Raw genomic sequence first — 17,788 nt, 5'->3', positions numbered from 1 at the left:
TTCCTGCAGTGCACCTTGTAGATGGTACCATTGCTGCTGAGCATTAGGGGTGGAGGGAGTGTATGTTTGTGGATGTGTTACCAACCAAGTAGGCTGCTTTGTCCTGAATGGTGCCAAACTTCTTGTATTATTGGAGCTACAAGTCATCCAGGCAAGTGGGGAGTATTTAATCACACTCTTGACTTGAGCCTTGTAGATGCTGGACAGTCTTTGAGGAGTTACTAGGTGAGTTACTGTCTGCAGTGTTCCTAGACATTGTATTTGTATAGTTAGTTCAGTTGAATCACTGGTAAATGGTAACCTCAGGATATTGATTGTGGACGATTCAGACATGGTAACACCATTGAAAGTCAAGGTGTGATAGTTACATTAACTCTTATTGAATATGGTAATTGTCTGGCACTTGCATGGTGCAAATGTTTCAACCTAAGCCTTTATTGTCCAGGTCTGGCTTCATTTGAGTGAGGATTGCCTCAGTATCTGAGGCATTGCAAATGACGCTAAACATAGTGCAATCATCAACGAACATTTAAGGCCTTGATGTCTTCACTTTATAATAATAATGAAAAGGTTGGCTTGACCACAAAACAGTATGTTGTTATTAAAGTTTTATTAATCTTGTTTTATTCACTTGTGCAATATGAGTGTCGATGGGTGGGTCAGTATTTATTACCTGTCCTTAGTTGCCCTTGAGGAGGTAGTGGAGAGCTGTCTTGAACAGTACAGTCCGCTGCAGTAGGGAGCCTCAAAGTGCATTTAAGGAGGAAATTCTAGGTTTTTGACCCAACGACACTTTTGATATTGATGGCAGGAATGTCATTGAAACGGTTGAAGATGTTTGAGCCGAAGTCACTACCCTGAGGATTCCAGTTGCCTTTTCTCTCAATGATAAGAGACAACATTAAGAATAATCTTTAAGTGTGTTACAACATGTGTTCACGGAATGAGGGCATCGCTGGCCAGGCAGCATTTTATTGCTCGTCCCTAATTACCCAGAGGGCAGTTAAGCATCAGCCACATTGCTGTGGGACTGGAATCACACGTAGGCCAGACCAGGCAAGGATGGCACTTTGTTTCCCTAAAGGCTGTTAGTGAACCAGATAGGTTTTTCCTGACAATTGCCAATTTATGGTCATCATTAGATATCAACCAGTAATGAGTGTTGCTGATGACTAGATATTTGTTAATGTCCTTTTTTAATTTTATAAATTAATCCGTTTGCAGTCTTGGTGCCTCTTCTGTCCTTAAGGGAAAGACATTGCCTAAATCTAAATTTGTGACTCCTGTTCCATGCCAATAGGACCTATTCGTAAATACTATCCAGAATGTCCAACTGAATCACACTCCTTGAAACTGCTGGAGTCTGCCATTAACTAGGAGGGGAAATAAATGTTAGCCTTATCAGGCACATCCTGACAATGAAATAAAAGTTATTTGAAGATTAGCCCTGTACTTGAAATTGGATTTTAAAGGTCTTTTGCTTTTTGTTTTGAAAAAGGATGTTCAGAATAAGATTCGCGAATCATTGCGAGGAGTGGGTGATGAGTTTATGACGTGTGAAATCGCAGCAACAGCCAAGGTACTGACTAGAGCTCTGCAGTTGGAAGCTAACTATTTATTTGACTAAGCTAGTGATGCTTTATGTATTAACAGTACTGGTACAAGGGTTTCATTGAAGTGCAGTTTGCAAGTTGTATCTTCTTGCAGATCAACCCAAAGTGTACTGAAAGGTCATGTCCTACACTTGGGTAGTCTGTACAGAGCCTGCTGGAATCTAACATTAAGAATTTTTGGCTACGGGTTATATTATTGATCATGGGAACCGGTGAGGTAATACATTAAAGTTTGTTGAGCAACTTTTATTGAATGATAGAGAAAGATCTGTAGTAAGGTTTTGAACACTGGGACTCCAGATGGTGCAGAAGAACAAAAGTCAACCAATCAGTCTATTTGAACCTGTTCTGATGTTCGGTTGGATTGTGGCTGATGTGTGCCTTGAGCCCATTTGCATGTCTTTTGTTTCATATTATGATGTAGCATAAACCTTTATCTCCTTATGGAATTTTGAATTAGACTGTACAAATGGCCTTTTGGAAGAAAAGAGATAACTAAATCGTCTAAATCATTAAGAGATAAATATTTCAGACAGGCCACGGGGGTGTGGGTGGGAGCTGCTCTCCTCTTTGAATAATGATTTTCTGGTGCTGCCAAGATAGATTTCAGTCTGCTATGACTAGATGATGTTGAGGTGTGTGTCAACTTAGGTAATGTGCTTGAGTTTCTGATTCTGGTGTTTATGAACCTAATATGTCAAGTGCGATTGTTCTGCCGTTGTTCACTTTGAGGAAAAAGATGTGCAGCGTCAATTGTGTGAATGAAAGAAAAGCCAAAAATTATTGGTGCACAAATTCCACCAGTTCAATTGTTTATATAAACCATTCTCTTCCTACACCACACCCCACATAAATTGCAGGAACTACTTCCTCCTGATATTCAGGCTCAGTTTGGTGCTAGTCGGGAGCTGATCCGAAACATCTACAACAGTTTCCATAAGCTAAGGGACCGGGCAGAGAGAATGGCAAACAGATCTGCTGAGAACGCCACTGATCTCCTGCTGTTTGGGAAGGAACTGAGGCAAGTATTTATACTTTCCACAATGTTGATTCTGTTCTGTCACAATTTGAGCAATTTTTAAAAAAGATTTGTCTTTGTCATACTTGCTACGCCCTTTGTCATGTGCTCTTCTTTGCTTGTGCATCTCTCTCGCGCTCCCTGGCTTTGGGGGTGGGGCAAGATGCTATTGTACTTTTTCTCCTTTCCCTCAGCTTAGCGGGGGAGTTCTGTCTGTGCCTGTAGCTTTCTCTTTCTTGCCATCTCTCTTTCTTTTTTTTTCCCCCCTCTACTCAATCTCACCACCCACCTCTGGAAGTGTTTCTGTCAAGCTTAATCTGGATGGACAATGTTACACCTTCTCTTGCCACAGAGTTCAGTTGGCATGGTATTTAAACCTGTCACCCCAAGTTGTATTACTGCTGATGCATGGGTATGATGTATTTCTGTGGTGGGAGAGAAGTATTGAGCTGACTATGTCTGGTGATGGTTTAATGGAGCAGCTCGGTTTCAAAGCCATCAGATAAGGAAGGTGGGGAAGAGTACAAAAGAAAATGAAGTCAAGGCATGGAATCATCGTGCACAATTGTAAACTTCTTGGGGGTGAACTTTGATAATGGAAACTTGTTCATAGTGGTTGTATTTTGGAAGCTGTTGGCTCAGCAAAATTTCAAGGAATATGTTGCAAATTGTGATCGCTGTTGCTAATTACCCAAGTATTGAATCAGAATTGTGTTCAGTGAAGGAGTGAGAGGGATTAATTTTCAGGAATTCAGAAGACATGATAATGATTAGTATGTTATTGCATCAAGAAGAGCAGGTTGGAGGGTGAGAGGAGAGAAAGCAAGAGACAATGTTTTTTGCCAGGTGACTATATGATTGGAAACATGTAGTTTGCTTGTTTTCACAGGAGTGGGATTATGTGGAAAATATCAAGGTAAAGAGTCAGTGACTGAATGAAACTCAAAATGGTGACCACCCACATTTCCTAGGAGAATCCAAGGGCCATCATGAATTAAGTAGAGAAATAGCCCTGATGCAGTATCGAAGGAAATTTTTGTGCTGACAAAACTTGACCTCCTATAGGCTGAAGATGCTGACTGAAGTTGATCAGTTTGGGACTGCAAGCTCTGTTTTCAAGTGGCAAACAAGATTAAATTGCTTCGAGTTTAGCATGTTTTTTCTGTTCTTTAAGATAAGAACAAACTTGCAAGGTTTAAGCTCCGTTAGCAAACCTGCAATGCCACATGCTCTTATAGCCTGAGAATTATCTTTAAAGTGTACCCCCATTAAAGTCTCGAAAGGTTTACCACTTGTTCGTAGGAATTGATTCGTGCAATGACCAAATACACCATCTTTCTATGTCATTTGGGCATCATTGGCAAGGATTGAATTTGTTGGTACCCTTGCTAATGGAAACATGAGACTGGGACATCATAGCTATTATAGAAACATGGCTTGGGATCGGGCGGACAGCACGAGCAGCTCAACGTTTCCGAGTTTAAATGCTATAGGAAGGATAGAAAGGGAGGCAAGATAAGCAGGGAGTGGCATTTTTGATTAGGGAAAACATTATTGCTGTACTTAAGATATTTTTGAAGGATTGTCTAGTGAAGCTGTTTGGGTGGAATTCGCAAACGAGAAGCTGATCCTCTTGGTGAGATTGTACTACAGGCATACCCCCAATAGTCAGCGGGAAACTGAGAAGCAAATATGCAGAGAAATCTTCAATTTATTGAAGAATAATAGGGTTGTATTAATAGAGGATTTTAACTTTGCAAACATAGAACAGGGCTGCCATAATGTTAAAGGTTTAGATGGTGAGGAATTTGTTAAATATGTTCAAGAAACTTTCTTAATCAATATGTAGATGTACCATCTAGAGAAGGAACAAAAAGTGACCTTCATTTTGGGAACTAAGGCAAGGCAAGTGATTGTAGTGGGGGAAACACTTTGGGACCAGTGATTACAACTAATATAATTATGGTAAAGGAAAGGCTTTATATAAAAGTTAAAGCTCTTAATTGCAATAAAGCAAGATTTGATAGAATGGCACAGAAACTTTCAAAAATTGATTTGAAGTGAACTATTTGCACATAAAGAGATGACTGGCAAGTGGAAAGCTTTCAAAAGTGAGATAACTAGAGTTAAGAGGCATGTGCTCCCTTAGAGTGAAGGGTAACATTGGTAAGAGTAAGAAACAATGGATGAATAAAGATAGGAGCTCTGATCAAGAATTAGGAGGAGGCATATGTTAGCTTTAGACAACTGGGATCAAGTGAATCTCTTGAGAGTACGAGGAATGTGGGAGATTTTTAAAGATGGAGATCAGTCGGGCAAAAAGGGATATGAGATAGCCTTGGCAGATAACGGTGTGGATAATCCAAAGAGTTTCTAAGTACATTAAGAGAAAAAGAGCAACTGGGCAGAGAATTGGGCCCTTTAAGAATCAACAGATTGGCTATGTGCAGAACCACAGGACATGGGAGAGGTACTAAACAAATATTTCGCATCAGCTTTTACTGTGGAGAAAGAATTGGATGCTAGGGAGGGAAATAAATATAGGTACCTTGAAAACCGGTTGTGTAACAGAAGAGAAGATGCTGGAGATCTTAACAAACATAAAGGAGGATAAATCACCAGGACCTGATCAGGTGAATCGCAGGATGTTGTGGGAAGCTAGAGAAGAAATTGTGGGGCCCCTAATAGAGACATTTATATCACCTACAACCATGAGTGAGGTGCTGGAGGATGGCTAATGTGCCTTTATTTAAGAAAGTATATGAAGAGAAGCCTGGGATTTTAGATCAGTGAGTCTGACATCGGTGGTGGGTAAGTTGTTAGAGGAGATTCTGAGAGGATTTGCATGCATTTAGAGAGGCACGTACTGATCAGGGATAGATAGTGTGGCTTTGTGTGAAAAGGTTGATGAGGGCAGAGCAGTCGATGTTGTCTACATGGACTTCAGTAAAACCTTCAACAAGGTTCCACATGGTCGACTGATAAGTAAAGTTATCCTACATGGGATTCAGGGAGAACTTGCCAGTTGGATACAAAACTGGCTTGACAGTGGGAAACAGAAGGTAGTAGTAGAGGGCTTATTTCAGACTAGAGGCCTGTTACTAGCGGTGTTCCACAGGGATCGGTGCAGGGTCCACTTGTGTTTGACATTAACATAAATGATTTGGAAGAATATGGGAGGCATGGTTAATAAATCTGCGGATGACACCAATATTGGTGGCATAGTCAACAGTAAAGAAGGTTATTGAAAATTTACAAAGGGATCTTGATTAATTGGACCAATGGGCTGAGGAACAACAGATGGAGTTTAATTTAGATAAATGCAAGGCAGTGTATTTTGGTAAAACGATCAAGTATAGGATTTATACAGTTAATGGCAGGGCGCTCTGAGTTGTGTTGCCAAATGGAGAGACCTGTTTGAAAGTTGTGTCATTGATAGACGGTGGTTAAGAATGCATTGAGCACACATTGCTCAGATCATTGATTATAGGAGTTGGGGCATCATGTCGAGGTAATACAGGACATTGGTGAGGCCACATTTGGAATACTGTGTACAGCTCTTGTTTCCCTTCAATAGGAAGGATATAACTAAATTGGAGAGGATTTAAAAAAAAATTTACCAGGATTTTGCTGAGACTGAACGGTTTGAGTTTCTGTAGGGTGGGGGAGTTCAAAACTAGAGGTCTCATTTGTAAGGTGAGAGGAGAAAGATTTAAGGGGAAATGTCTTGACGTAGTGGGTAGTTTGTGTGTGGAATGAACTGCCAGACCAAGTGGTAGATGTAGATACAGTTAGAATATTTAAAAGACATTTTGATAGGTACATGAATAGAAAATGTTCAGAGAGATAGGGACCAAATGCAGGCAAGTCGGCCTGGTTTAGATTGGGAAACTTGATTGGCATGGATGAGTTGGACTCAAGCATCTGTTTCCGTGCTGTATGACACTGATTCTAGTGAGCTGCCAACTTGAACCACTACAGTCCCAAATTGTCATTAGGAAGGATGTTCCAGATTTTGACTTTGTGGCAATAAAGAATGCAACCGATACTGCAGCTGATACATGCCCAAGTCAGATTTTAAAATAGTTGTTCCTGGGTTGTGGGCTTTGCTGGCTTGTTTGGTAGTTATTGCCTATCTTATCATTGCAATTCATTACCTCTGAGAAGTTGTGGTGAGTCACTGCAGTCTGTGTCATGGTGTTGGGAAAGCAGTTCCAGGATTTTGACCCATGCACAGTGAAACAATGTTGAAATGGTTTTAAGTTAGGATTTTGTCTTGGAAGGGTACTTAAAGATAGTGGCTTCCCGTGTATCTGTTGCCGTTTGTCCTTCTTGGTAGAGGTTGAGTTTGGAAGTTGCTTTCTCAGGAGCCTTGTGTCTAGCTATAGTGCATCTTGTAAGTGGTAAACATTGCTTTCACCATTGCTGGTGTAGCTATCAAGTGGGCTACTTTGCCCTGGATGGCATCAAGTTTCTTGAATGTTGTAAATACTATGAAACTGATATCAACTGAAGGAATGTACGTTCTTTCTCAATGAAGAGCAGGGAAGAACTAAAATGAATAGCATACAAAACTTGGTGAGTTGCTACTATGTCCTTTAAATGGGGCTATGAGTATTAAGTTAGAGAAAGCATGATTGATGGACAAGAAACACTGCGAATAGACTTGTGAAACTCAGTGACACAATAGTGAGGACAAGTCTAGATGTAATAATACAGACTGAAGAAATCAATAGTTGCAACATTTAAGAAAATAAAAAGATGAAAATACTTGTTAGAGACTTGATATGTACAGTAGTCAATTGAGTTTTAGTGGCATATTGATTTTAGTAGTGTTGGTGAATACATTAACTTGTATCAATTATTTTAAAAGGCAAACCAGGTTTCAGTATTGTGACAATGAATTTGATTTGTAGGTAGTTAGCATGTTGATTCATGATATAAAGGAACCCAAAATATGAATGTTTGGACAATTCTTTGAATCTTGGATTAAATTCTGTCTCTTCTGTTTATTTTCCCTCTGTTTATTTTTTTTAAAATTTTTCACGGAAGGAAGATGTTGCAGGTCAAGCCAACAATTTTTGCCCATCCAGAATCCTCCTTCTGAAGGTGATGATGTGAGCCCTCTTCATCTTAGAAGTCCATGGGGTGCAGTAACCCCAGTTGTTGGGAAGGGAGTTCCAGAATTTTGACCCAGTGACAGTGAAAGAACTTGTAGTTCTAAGAGAGGATTCTTGGTTGCTTGGAGTGGAAGTTGATGGTGGTTGTGCTATTGATATTTGCTGCCCTTCTCTTTCTGGATGCTAGAGACTGTGCATTTGAAAGGTCTTTTCAGTGAACCTAGTGAGTTGTTGCAATGTATCTTGTAAATGTTACACATTGCTGTCATTGTGCATCAGTAGTCGAGGGAGTGAATGTTAAGGATGGCATTTGAGGATCCAGCTTTGTTTTGTGTGGTTGAGTTGTTTTTCTAATGTGTCTCTGCTTCTGTAATTGTTTTACTTCTCCAACTTATCTTTTTTTCTGTATCCCAGTATCTTGGGCTCTGACACAACACCAGTTCCATCGTGGGCATCAGCTGCAAACAACACATGGGGTACCCTGAAGCAAGCCCTTAAAGGCTTATCTGTGGAGTTTGCGTTACTTGCTGACAAAGCTGCACAACAGGCAAGTTCTGTAATTGAAAACTGACTTCTACCACTGGACTACAAACAAGTAAGGTCTGACATTTGCAAGGCACGTTTCATGACGTGCAAAAACCAGTGAAATACTTTGTAATTGTCTGATATTTTTTAAAGTTAATTGGTACACAGCGCATTCTCAAATAATAGTGTGGTAATTAGCAGACAATTTGTTCTGTTCATGATGTTGATTGGGAGCTAAACATTGGCGAGGACATGGAGGAGAGCATTCCTGCTTTTATTGGCACCCAGCATCTCTTATATCCACCAGGGAATAAATGAGGCCTTGGTTTAAGGCATTCTCTGAAAGCTGGCATCCTCAACAGTGTAGCAGTCTGTCAGTATGCAGGAAGTGTCAGCCCAGAGTTTGTGCTTTACCTTCCAGAATGAGGTATGAACCTACAATCATCTGTATCCAAGTCAGGTGCTACTGATTGAGCCATGCTGACTCTGTTAGTACGAGCAATTGTTGAACGCTATTGTACTCTTAGAGTCAGTAACAGTCGCCGGAGGTACTTGGACCACATTGAGTGTGTTTGCAGTACACCAAGTTTCTGGTGTGACTGTCAACATAATATTTGCTGGGGGGGGGTGGTGACTGGTGTGTGCTCCCAGTGGCTGGTTTAAGAGTGACATGATGGCCTCTCAGTGGCAGGCTAATTGGAAAAGCAGAACATAGAACATAGAACAGTACAGCACAGAACAGGCCCTTCAGCCCACGATGTTGTGCCGACCATTGATCCTCATGTATGCACCCTCAAATTTCTGTGACCATATGCATGTCCAGCAGTCTCTTAAATGACCCCAATGACTTTGCTTCCACAACTGCTGCTGGCAACGCATTCCATGCTCTCACAACTCTCTGCGTAAAGAACCCGCCTCTGACATCCCCTCCATACTTTCCTCCAACCAGCTTAAAACTATGACCCCTTGTGTTAGCCATTTCTGCCCTGGGAAATAGTCTCTGGCTATCAACTCTATCTATGCCTCTCATTATCTTGTATAGCTCAATTAGGACCCCTCTCCTCCTCCTTTTCTCCAATGAAAAAAGTCCGAGCTCAGTCAACCTCTCTTCATAAGATAAGCCCTCCAGTCCAGGCAGCATCCTGGTAAACCTCCTCTGAACCCTCTCCAAAGCATCCACATCTTTCCTATAATAGGGCGACCAGAACTGGACGCAGTATTCCAAGTGCGGTCTAACCAAAGTTTTATAGAGCTGCAACAAGATCTCACGACTCTTAAACTCAATCCCCCTGTTAATGAAAGCCAAAACACCATATGCTTTCTTAACAACCCTGTCCACTTGGTTGGCCATTTTAAGGGATCTATGTACCTGCACACCAAGATCCCTCTGTTCCTCCACGCTGCCAAGAATCCTATCCTTAATCCTGTACTCAGCTTTCAAATTCGACCTTCCAAAATGCATCACCTCTCATTTATCCAGGTTGAACTCCATCTGCCACCTCTCAGCCCATCTCTGCATCCTGTCAATGTCCCGCTGCAGCCTGCAACAGCCCTCTATACTGTCAACGACACCTCCAACCTTTGTGTCGTCTGCAAACTTGCTGACCCATCCTTCAATCCCCTCATCCAAGTCATTAATAAAAATTACAGAAGGAGGGACAAATGAGCCTTAATTAGAGCATGAAAACATGTTGCACAGTTGTTAGATTTGTCTTCATATCTTGAACAGGGTAAACGAGAAGAGGAGGAAGTGGTCGAAAAACTCAACCTGTTTCTGGATCTGTTGCAATCCTACAAGGTCAGTGCTACTATTGAAATAAGTTGCATTTGAGGCATCTCCAAACTGTGTTCTAATGAGTCAGCCAGCATGCAGAAATAGGAGATATGTTTCTGTATCAGATGTAACCATTAATTTCTAATATCGGACATATCTGGACTGAGCAATTTTGATTGTGGTGTTTCTTATTTAGTTTAGCCATTGTGCTGCTTGTTATTCCAAACAAGGAGCTGGTCTGGCTTGGCCTGTTGACTGTTGCGGGTTGTCCATTCCAGTAGTCTGGCCAGTAGTGGCAACAAGCTTTAAGAGGGAGCTGGTGCTGTATCTGCAGGATGAGATAGTAGAATTTGTTTAATTTATTGGCAGATTTATGAATGCGATATCAATTCGATTTTTTTTTTTAATCGCTAAACTTGAAATTGAGTTGCTTGTGTTTGGAATTTTTGCTTTGAGGACTTGTGTGAGCGTCATGAGAAAGGTGTCCTTCATGAGCACCAACGAGCATTGCAGAAATACACCTCCATGAAACGGCAGATGATGAGTGTAACTGTGCAAAACAAAGAGCAAATTTCTGTGGAGCAACTGGAGTCACGAATTGTACAGGTGCTTTGCTACTATGTATTGTTTGCTATTATAGACTTGTCTGATTTTTTTTAACTAGTTTAATGTACCCTTCTATCACCCTTGGTACAATAGTTATTTCATCTGTTGGGAACCTGGTGCATGTTGGCTGTCTCTTTGACCCTAACATAAATGTGTTGATTTAATGAAGAGAATCTGATTGAACTGAGTGAATGAGTTGCTGAATCACGATCAGAGTGTCATGAACATTTGGAAGATGTATAATACAAAACAGTTTGAATAAAGGGAATAATTCTGAGTCCTTCCCTGCCCTTCATTTCAAGAGAGCCATCATAAGCAGCTCATATGTTGAAGTCCATAAACAAAAGGCTCCTTCAAGGAAGCAAATCGATGCTAGTGGTTGAATGATGTAGAGCTAGGGTTTTCAGATGACAATGACCTATTGCTTTTAACAAAGTAAAATACCCCAAATTGTGTCACAAGAGTGTAATCAAAAAATTTGAAAGCAAGCTACACAAAACAATTTTTGGGGAAGGTAGGTTATAAGGGACAACTCGTAGTTGAAGATAGGAAGACCAAGCAACAGAGGTTTAAGAAAGGAATTCCAGGGCCTAGCGTTAACACAGTATGGAGCTGGAGGAACACAGTAGTCCAGGCAGTATCAGGGGAGTAGGAAAGTTGATGTTTTGGGACGGAACTCTTCTTCAGAAATGGGGGAAGGGGGAGGGAGCTCAGAAATAAATAGAGAAAGGAGGGGTGGGGCTTGGGAACGTAAGTGATAGGTGAGTACAGCCAGGGAGTGGAGGGGATTGGTCAGTGAGGTGGGAAGAGCCGGATAGGTGGGAGAGAGATGGACAGGTTGTGTCAGGTAAAGGAGGCGGGGATGAGATGGAGGGATGGTCATGGGATGATGCCGAGGGGGTGGGGAGATTTTGAAACCGGTAAAATCCACATTTAGACGATTGTATTGTAGGCTGCAAAGGCAGAATATGAGGTGCTGCTCCTCCAGTTTCTGTGCGGCATCATTGTGACACCTGGCTCTAAGTGGCCAAAGGCATGTGCCAATGATGGAATAATCTAAAAATAAAATTAGAAATGGCTAGAGAAACTCAAGAGTTCTGATAATATCTGTGGAGAGAGAAATTAAGAGTTAAAGTTTTGAGTCCACTAACTCTCTAATCACCTAGGTCACCGGACTTGAAATGTTAACTTTGCTTTCTGTCCATAGATCCTGCCACATCTGTTGAGTTTCTCTAGCAATTTCTGTTTTTGTTTCAGGTTTCCAATTTCAATATGGCAATTTCTTTATTTTGTTTTAATGGTTGGGGATGTGCAAGAGGCCAGGACTGGAAAAGTGCAGAGATCTTGGAGTTCTGAGGCCGGAGGAGGTTACAGAAATATGGAGGAGCGAGGGCATGGTTTTGACCACCCAGATGAAAGTTTTAAAATTGAATTTCTGGATAGGGAGCCAATGTAAGTGGATTGGAAGGAGACTGAGGTGGTAAAATGTGTGGAAAATGTATCGTATTGTCATGGTCCCTTTTGTTCTACCTGTTCCAACCAATGTTTTTGGTCAATTCCTGTGCAGCAATGGCTGTCACGAATGCCATAAAAACATTTACAGCAACTCCAGGTTTCTTTTAAAGTAGTGGCATTCCATCACACTGGCAATAAACTGCTGCTAAATTCTTGTGTGATAGAGGAGGTTGAATGTTATTTATGTAATTGTGCACTGTTGTAGTTTGTTTCATTTCCATTAAACTTGGCGTCAACTGGGATCTCGTATTTCAGCAAGAGAATACAATTCTCACCATGGAGCTTCGGAACTATTTTTCGATGTATTGCCTGCACCAGGAGACTCAACTCATCCATGTTTACTTACACATCATCTCCCATGTGCTGACTGCCTTCATTGATTCACAGATCCAAGGGCATCGAGAGGTACAGCTGGGCCTATAGTAATGGCCAACTTTTTATTACAATTCCTTTTGCCCTCCTGATTTATGTCTTCTTGCAGTTGACTGTGGCAGCTACCTCCTTGTATCCAGTTCGCAATAATTTAAACAAGTTTTAGATTCGTTTGGCTGTTCACCTGCTGTTCACACAGCATTACCACTGAGTTCGATCTTTTCTAACCGTTCATCGTGCTTGTTGGTTCTTCAGTTGATCAAGTGGCAGATGGCTCTGAAGGGGTTCAAATTTTACCATATTTAGTAAGGCTTAGATTCTCCCTCTGCTATTTGAAGTATTGGTTGAATGGCTAATACTGGATTATGATTGTTTTTGTTTTGCTTGTTCCAGATGAGTGAAGTGTGGAATGATTTGAAACCGAAGTTGGGAGGTCTTCTGCCCAATGGAGTGCCATCACCACCTCTGTCCCCAGGGAATTTGCAGGCCCCAAGGTCCATTTTACCCACAGTGAATTGAGATGCTTCCTTTATTTCTAATTAATGTTCTTTTTCTTCATCCTCTGTAAAAGATTCCATATTTTGTTCCCTATAAAAGGACATTATCTGCAATATGGTTAAAACTTTTTACTAAAATAACAGCTCCTCAAAGTTGTAAACAAAGCCATACCATGTGTGTTGGTCCATCTCCTGTGCTTGTGTGGGGATGCTGGACTGTTGAAATAAGGGTTTTCACTGTTGATGATCTGTGGCAGTGTTGATTTATGACCATCTTTTGATATAATTAGGAGCATCACTGCATTGAACTAATCAGTCAATTTTTATTTTGGTTTGACAAAACAGTTTAGAGCAACCCTCTTGAGTTGCCCACAGTGTATCAGTGGGGACAGGGAACAGTTCTGGTGGAACTTCCCCTCTCCTAAATGTGAATAGAATCCAGACTACCCTGAACTATTTTTTTGTAACCACCTGGTAACTATTATTTGTCTGCATATAAACAATGATTATATTATTGGATGTTACTCCTTTCGCTGCTGGGAACAATTGCATTATATTGTTTGACCTGCTGGAGTGGCATTGCTGGTTAATTATGAAGACTCTTTGAGATATGCTGCTTAATCCTGGAAGGGTGGGAGAGACTTGATGAAGCAAACAAAGATTGAGCTATGATGAGGTAGAACCAGTCCTATTGCATGCTTTTTAGCTGTGTATTCAATTCCATTCCTTGCCCTTCAAACCAAAAAATAAAGCTGAAGGACCTGATGAGAGATGCCATTTGCTTTGGATTAACTTGAAGCTGATGGGAGCCTGGTTTTAAAATGGTTTATCTAGAGATCTTCCACCCAACTGTAGTCTGTGCAGAGTGGAGCATTCACTTTAGACTCCTGCTGGATTAGGATCAAAGATGTATTGGAAATTGTGCTTGATGTGGACTTTGTGGTTTCAGTACTGGTATACTCAGTGTTTTGTTTGTAACTCCCTGTTGCATTAACTCTGACTGCACTTGTCTTAAGGATTTTATGAAGGTGCAACAAAAAGATTAATCTTGATTGTAAAGAAGGTTGTGATGCATTTGCAGATAGTTGTACAGTGACATTCAGCTTAATTTTTTAACCCCTCCCAACCACAACCCCCCCCCCCCTGCACAAACCTTGATATACAAGGAAGTTCTGAACTGCAGAAGGTCAAATTGTTTGACTGCAGATTATATATATCATTGTATTCCTTGCCAAATTGAATTTGTAGTTGAAACTTTGTATATAGATTTTCACTTCAGTGCTGTGAACTGGAAGCTCAATTGTTGAACAGTCAGGCTTGAAATACTTTTGGTCCTTGCTGAGAGTTTTGCACTGAGGCAGATGGTCTGGCCTCTGAAAACAACAGGAAATTCCAACATACTCGGGGAACTGAAATGCTTTTAAAGTTTTGGGATGTTTCCTGGAGGAATTCTTCTCAAAAAACTTTGTTTTCTTAAAAAAAGAAATAATTTGGAAGACTTTTGAAATGGCATTGCAAGGCATATATGAGAATGAAAATTGCTGGAAATTTCAGCTTATCAACATTTTTTTAAAAAAAGGGAATGCACTAGATAGCCTTGAGTATAAACTTTATTCAAAGGCAGAAAAAATTCACCTGTGCTGTTAACCAGTTTCCGTAAATCACTGTATTGCAGCCACTTGAAATACAATAATTGGGACACTATATTATGTACAAGGTAATGTTGTCAGAACTGCTAACAAGGTGCTAATTCGATGGGGTCACTGAAATCATGAGATTATTTCATGCAGGTTATCAGTGACGTCTAACCACCCCCTGCCCCACCTCTGCACGTGCAGAAAAATGTCACCTTTTCCTTGCATGTTGCTGAACAAGACAGAAAGTTGTTGGAATAAGCATTAAAGCAAGTCAGAATGCATGCAGAACATTCCTGAAACCTCTCCTCTTACCCTGCCAATTCAATTTGCACAGGAAATAGAATTAGAAGTAGTCATAAGGCTCCTTTCATGCATTCTTCTATCTGAAAGGTTTTAACATGTAAATGATCTAGCTGTTGACCATCGATGCAATTACCAGTATGTTTCTCCAATGACTTTAATAAGAATTGTACAGGCTTTGTAGAATGAGGTTTGTAGACTAGGTTTATTTCATAATTCTACAGCGTTTACTGCTGAAAATGACCTGCTCCTCAGTACTATACTAATTTAGAGCTAAGTTTAGAGCTCTGTCCAGCTGTCCATTTTAAAATGGGTGCTAGCATAAGAGGTGAAGTATTTCTGAGAAATTTTGCTTTTTATTTTGGAAACAGGGCAATTCCTTTTATCTCTTACGTCATGTGAAAATATTATTAATATCTAAAAATCCCCTCGCTCTACATTGAGGAAGAGCCAGATTGTTTAGTATCATTGTGGAAAAAAGACATTACGTTGTGGCTGTTTGTCCGCAATTTGGCAGCTACATTATGCAGCACCTACACGTGCAAGACAAAAAAATGCCTGTGAAGAGTTTGGGACATTCTGCAGTAAAGATCCCCATAAATGCAAGTCTTTTTTTTACACAGGAGACCAAAATAGCCCAAAGAATGTTTCTTCATTGCTGATGGGAAAGAGCCATTCTGCAAACATCCTTTTAACAGCTTTCACTGTTCTCCTGTGATTGTGCCACTGACTGAAAGCTTGGTATAGATCTAAGGGATCTTGACATGTGAAATGTTAAACCACAGAAACTTCCCCTAGGAATTGATTAAAACTTTTTTACTAGTTTGTTCTCTTGTTTAGAGCTACTTCTTGATTATTAAGGAACCCAGAATGCTGACGTGCCAAATTAAGTTTATGTATTTGCACCCAGCTATAGCAGGGTGGCTTTGAGATTGTACATGGTGAGTGATCCTTTTGTCACTACATCAATAGCTGCTCCGTGAAAGGAGTAAACATTCTACTTTTGAGGAAACTGACGGGAGGTGCCAGGAATGTGATGCTGGGGAAGTAGTCTTGAATATAATCCCTGTGTTAGGGAGAGGCCTGTGTCCCCCCTCCCTCAAGTGTTGACCGATATAATCCTGTAATCTTGGTATTGTTTTATGCCAGCTGTGTCATAAATAATTTTTTATTCATGTGGACAGTGGGAGGGCAGGATTCACAGCTAGTATTTGAATTTTGTATCAAGGCCTGTTTACTGAAGTTTGTTTATATAGTGCACTGCAGCACACTGTTCACAGCGAATATTTGAAGACTACAGCAAATTACTTATGACTGAAACGAACAATATCAGGGTGATTTCTCCAAGTTAAATAATGCAAATTGTGTGCAAAATTAATTCACTACTTTCCTTTGTTTCCATGCATGATTTAATAGGGGAATTATATGGTCATCACCTGACCTGAGAGTAGTGACTGTAGGATAGTATCCACAGTCCCTATTAATTTAAGGCTGTACAATGTTTTTAAGATTCTGAGCAACATGGCCTTTCTCCTTCTGATTAGATGATACCTATTGCCCTTTCATCTAGAGCCTGGATTTATGTCTATTCTGGTTTGTTGTCAGAACATTATTTGAATAAAAACTTAAGACTGGAAAAGTTGATAATACCTGCTGTTTCTCATTTCTCCATTTGTTCAGCCACAAATCCTCTCCCTTCAGTTTCACATGCTTTGTTCGGTCACAAATGCTGTACATTGACCCATCTCATTTTAGATATCGCAAAACTGGGAGTTTGCATTTTTACATCGTTGGAACTGATGTAATTTATTTTGGGCAGAGACCAGCTGGGAGTACCTGATGTTGTACCTAAGCCCAAAGCACCTTCAGTTTTTGGCTGGTTGGTTAAAGAGTGAATATTTTAATAGCAGGAAATAACATGGAAATCTGAATTAATTTATGCTCTTTAAAGGATTACCTCAGATGTAACTAATCAGATTGGTTGAAAATCTGTCAATTGTATGACTTAGCTTTGCAAAAGAAGCAAGATCAATGTGTTTTCTAAGCAATGTGCAACTTTAAATGATTTTGAAAACTATCATGTCGATTTGTAGGTTGGGAGCTGTAACTGATTTCATCCTCATGTTTTTAATGTCACTTTTTCTTGATGCAAAGGATTTGGGGCTTGGGAAATTGTTTTGTGGGACATGTTTACAGGGAAGAGTGTTGAAATTAATGTGGGTCTTGCTAATCTGGAGAGTTAAGTGATCATCTACAATTGTGTATACTATCTCAGTTCAAGTCAGTTGGAAGGAGATTAACATTTGCACTTTATTAAATAATGTTCATGTTAAAATCCTCAGATTATATTCAGAATATAAAGCAAATACAATGATTTACAATATATGTTTACTATATATAAAAATTGTCTGCAATAAATTATATACTTATGGAATGGTGTCTTTAAGCAGTTACTGATTTGTTTTAAAAAGTATTTTTTCAATCTATTCACTGAGTACATGAGAACTGATGTGATTACAAGTTGAATAAAACAATGCTCCCAATACGTTTATAGGATCAATACAATTATAAGAAAAACACTTTAAATTTAGCAACACAATAGGTGCTAAATTTAATTTTCTTTTTATGCCTGCATAAGGATGATCTTGGTGATGAGAGGATCAACTAGTTCAAATGAACTGATTGGCTAGCTCTTTCAAATGACCAACTAATACATTAGAGAGCAAGACACAAAGTTCATGGAATATTATTTATTAGACCTGAAGTGTAATTTGTGTAATGCGATGGATGGTATTCATTCCAATCCAATGT

The 17,788-nt window shown here is 40.0% G+C and overlaps 1 protein-coding gene across 5 annotated transcripts in view; it reads left to right on the top strand.

Moving 5' to 3' along the window:
• The window catches only part of snx8a (sorting nexin 8a), a 35,388-nt gene extending 17,649 nt beyond the window's left edge, over positions 1-17,739 (top strand). For 4 of the 5 annotated variants that reach the window (XM_059653959.1, XM_059653958.1, XM_048552096.2 and 1 more), the window contains 7 exons: positions 1,499-1,579; positions 2,474-2,634; positions 8,166-8,298; positions 10,006-10,074; positions 10,507-10,656; positions 12,427-12,576; positions 12,937-17,738. In XM_059653959.1, the coding sequence (XP_059509942.1) occupies positions 1,499-1,579; positions 2,474-2,634; positions 8,166-8,298; positions 10,006-10,074; positions 10,507-10,656; positions 12,427-12,576; positions 12,937-13,062 (870 nt within the window). In that variant the 3' untranslated portion in view covers positions 13,063-17,738. Of the gene's footprint in view, positions 1-1,498; positions 1,580-2,473; positions 2,635-8,165; positions 8,299-10,005; positions 10,075-10,506; positions 10,657-12,426; positions 12,577-12,936 lie in introns of all 5 variants that reach the window. The other variant, XM_059653960.1, reaches the window with a different exon arrangement.
• Positions 17,740-17,788: the final 49 nt, after the last annotated feature.

This window comes from Stegostoma tigrinum, chromosome 23, assembly GCF_030684315.1.
Source record: "Stegostoma tigrinum isolate sSteTig4 chromosome 23, sSteTig4.hap1, whole genome shotgun sequence".
NCBI classification, from domain to species: domain Eukaryota; kingdom Metazoa; phylum Chordata; class Chondrichthyes; order Orectolobiformes; family Stegostomatidae; genus Stegostoma; species Stegostoma tigrinum.
This window is presented reverse-complemented; position numbering and strand designations above follow the sequence as displayed.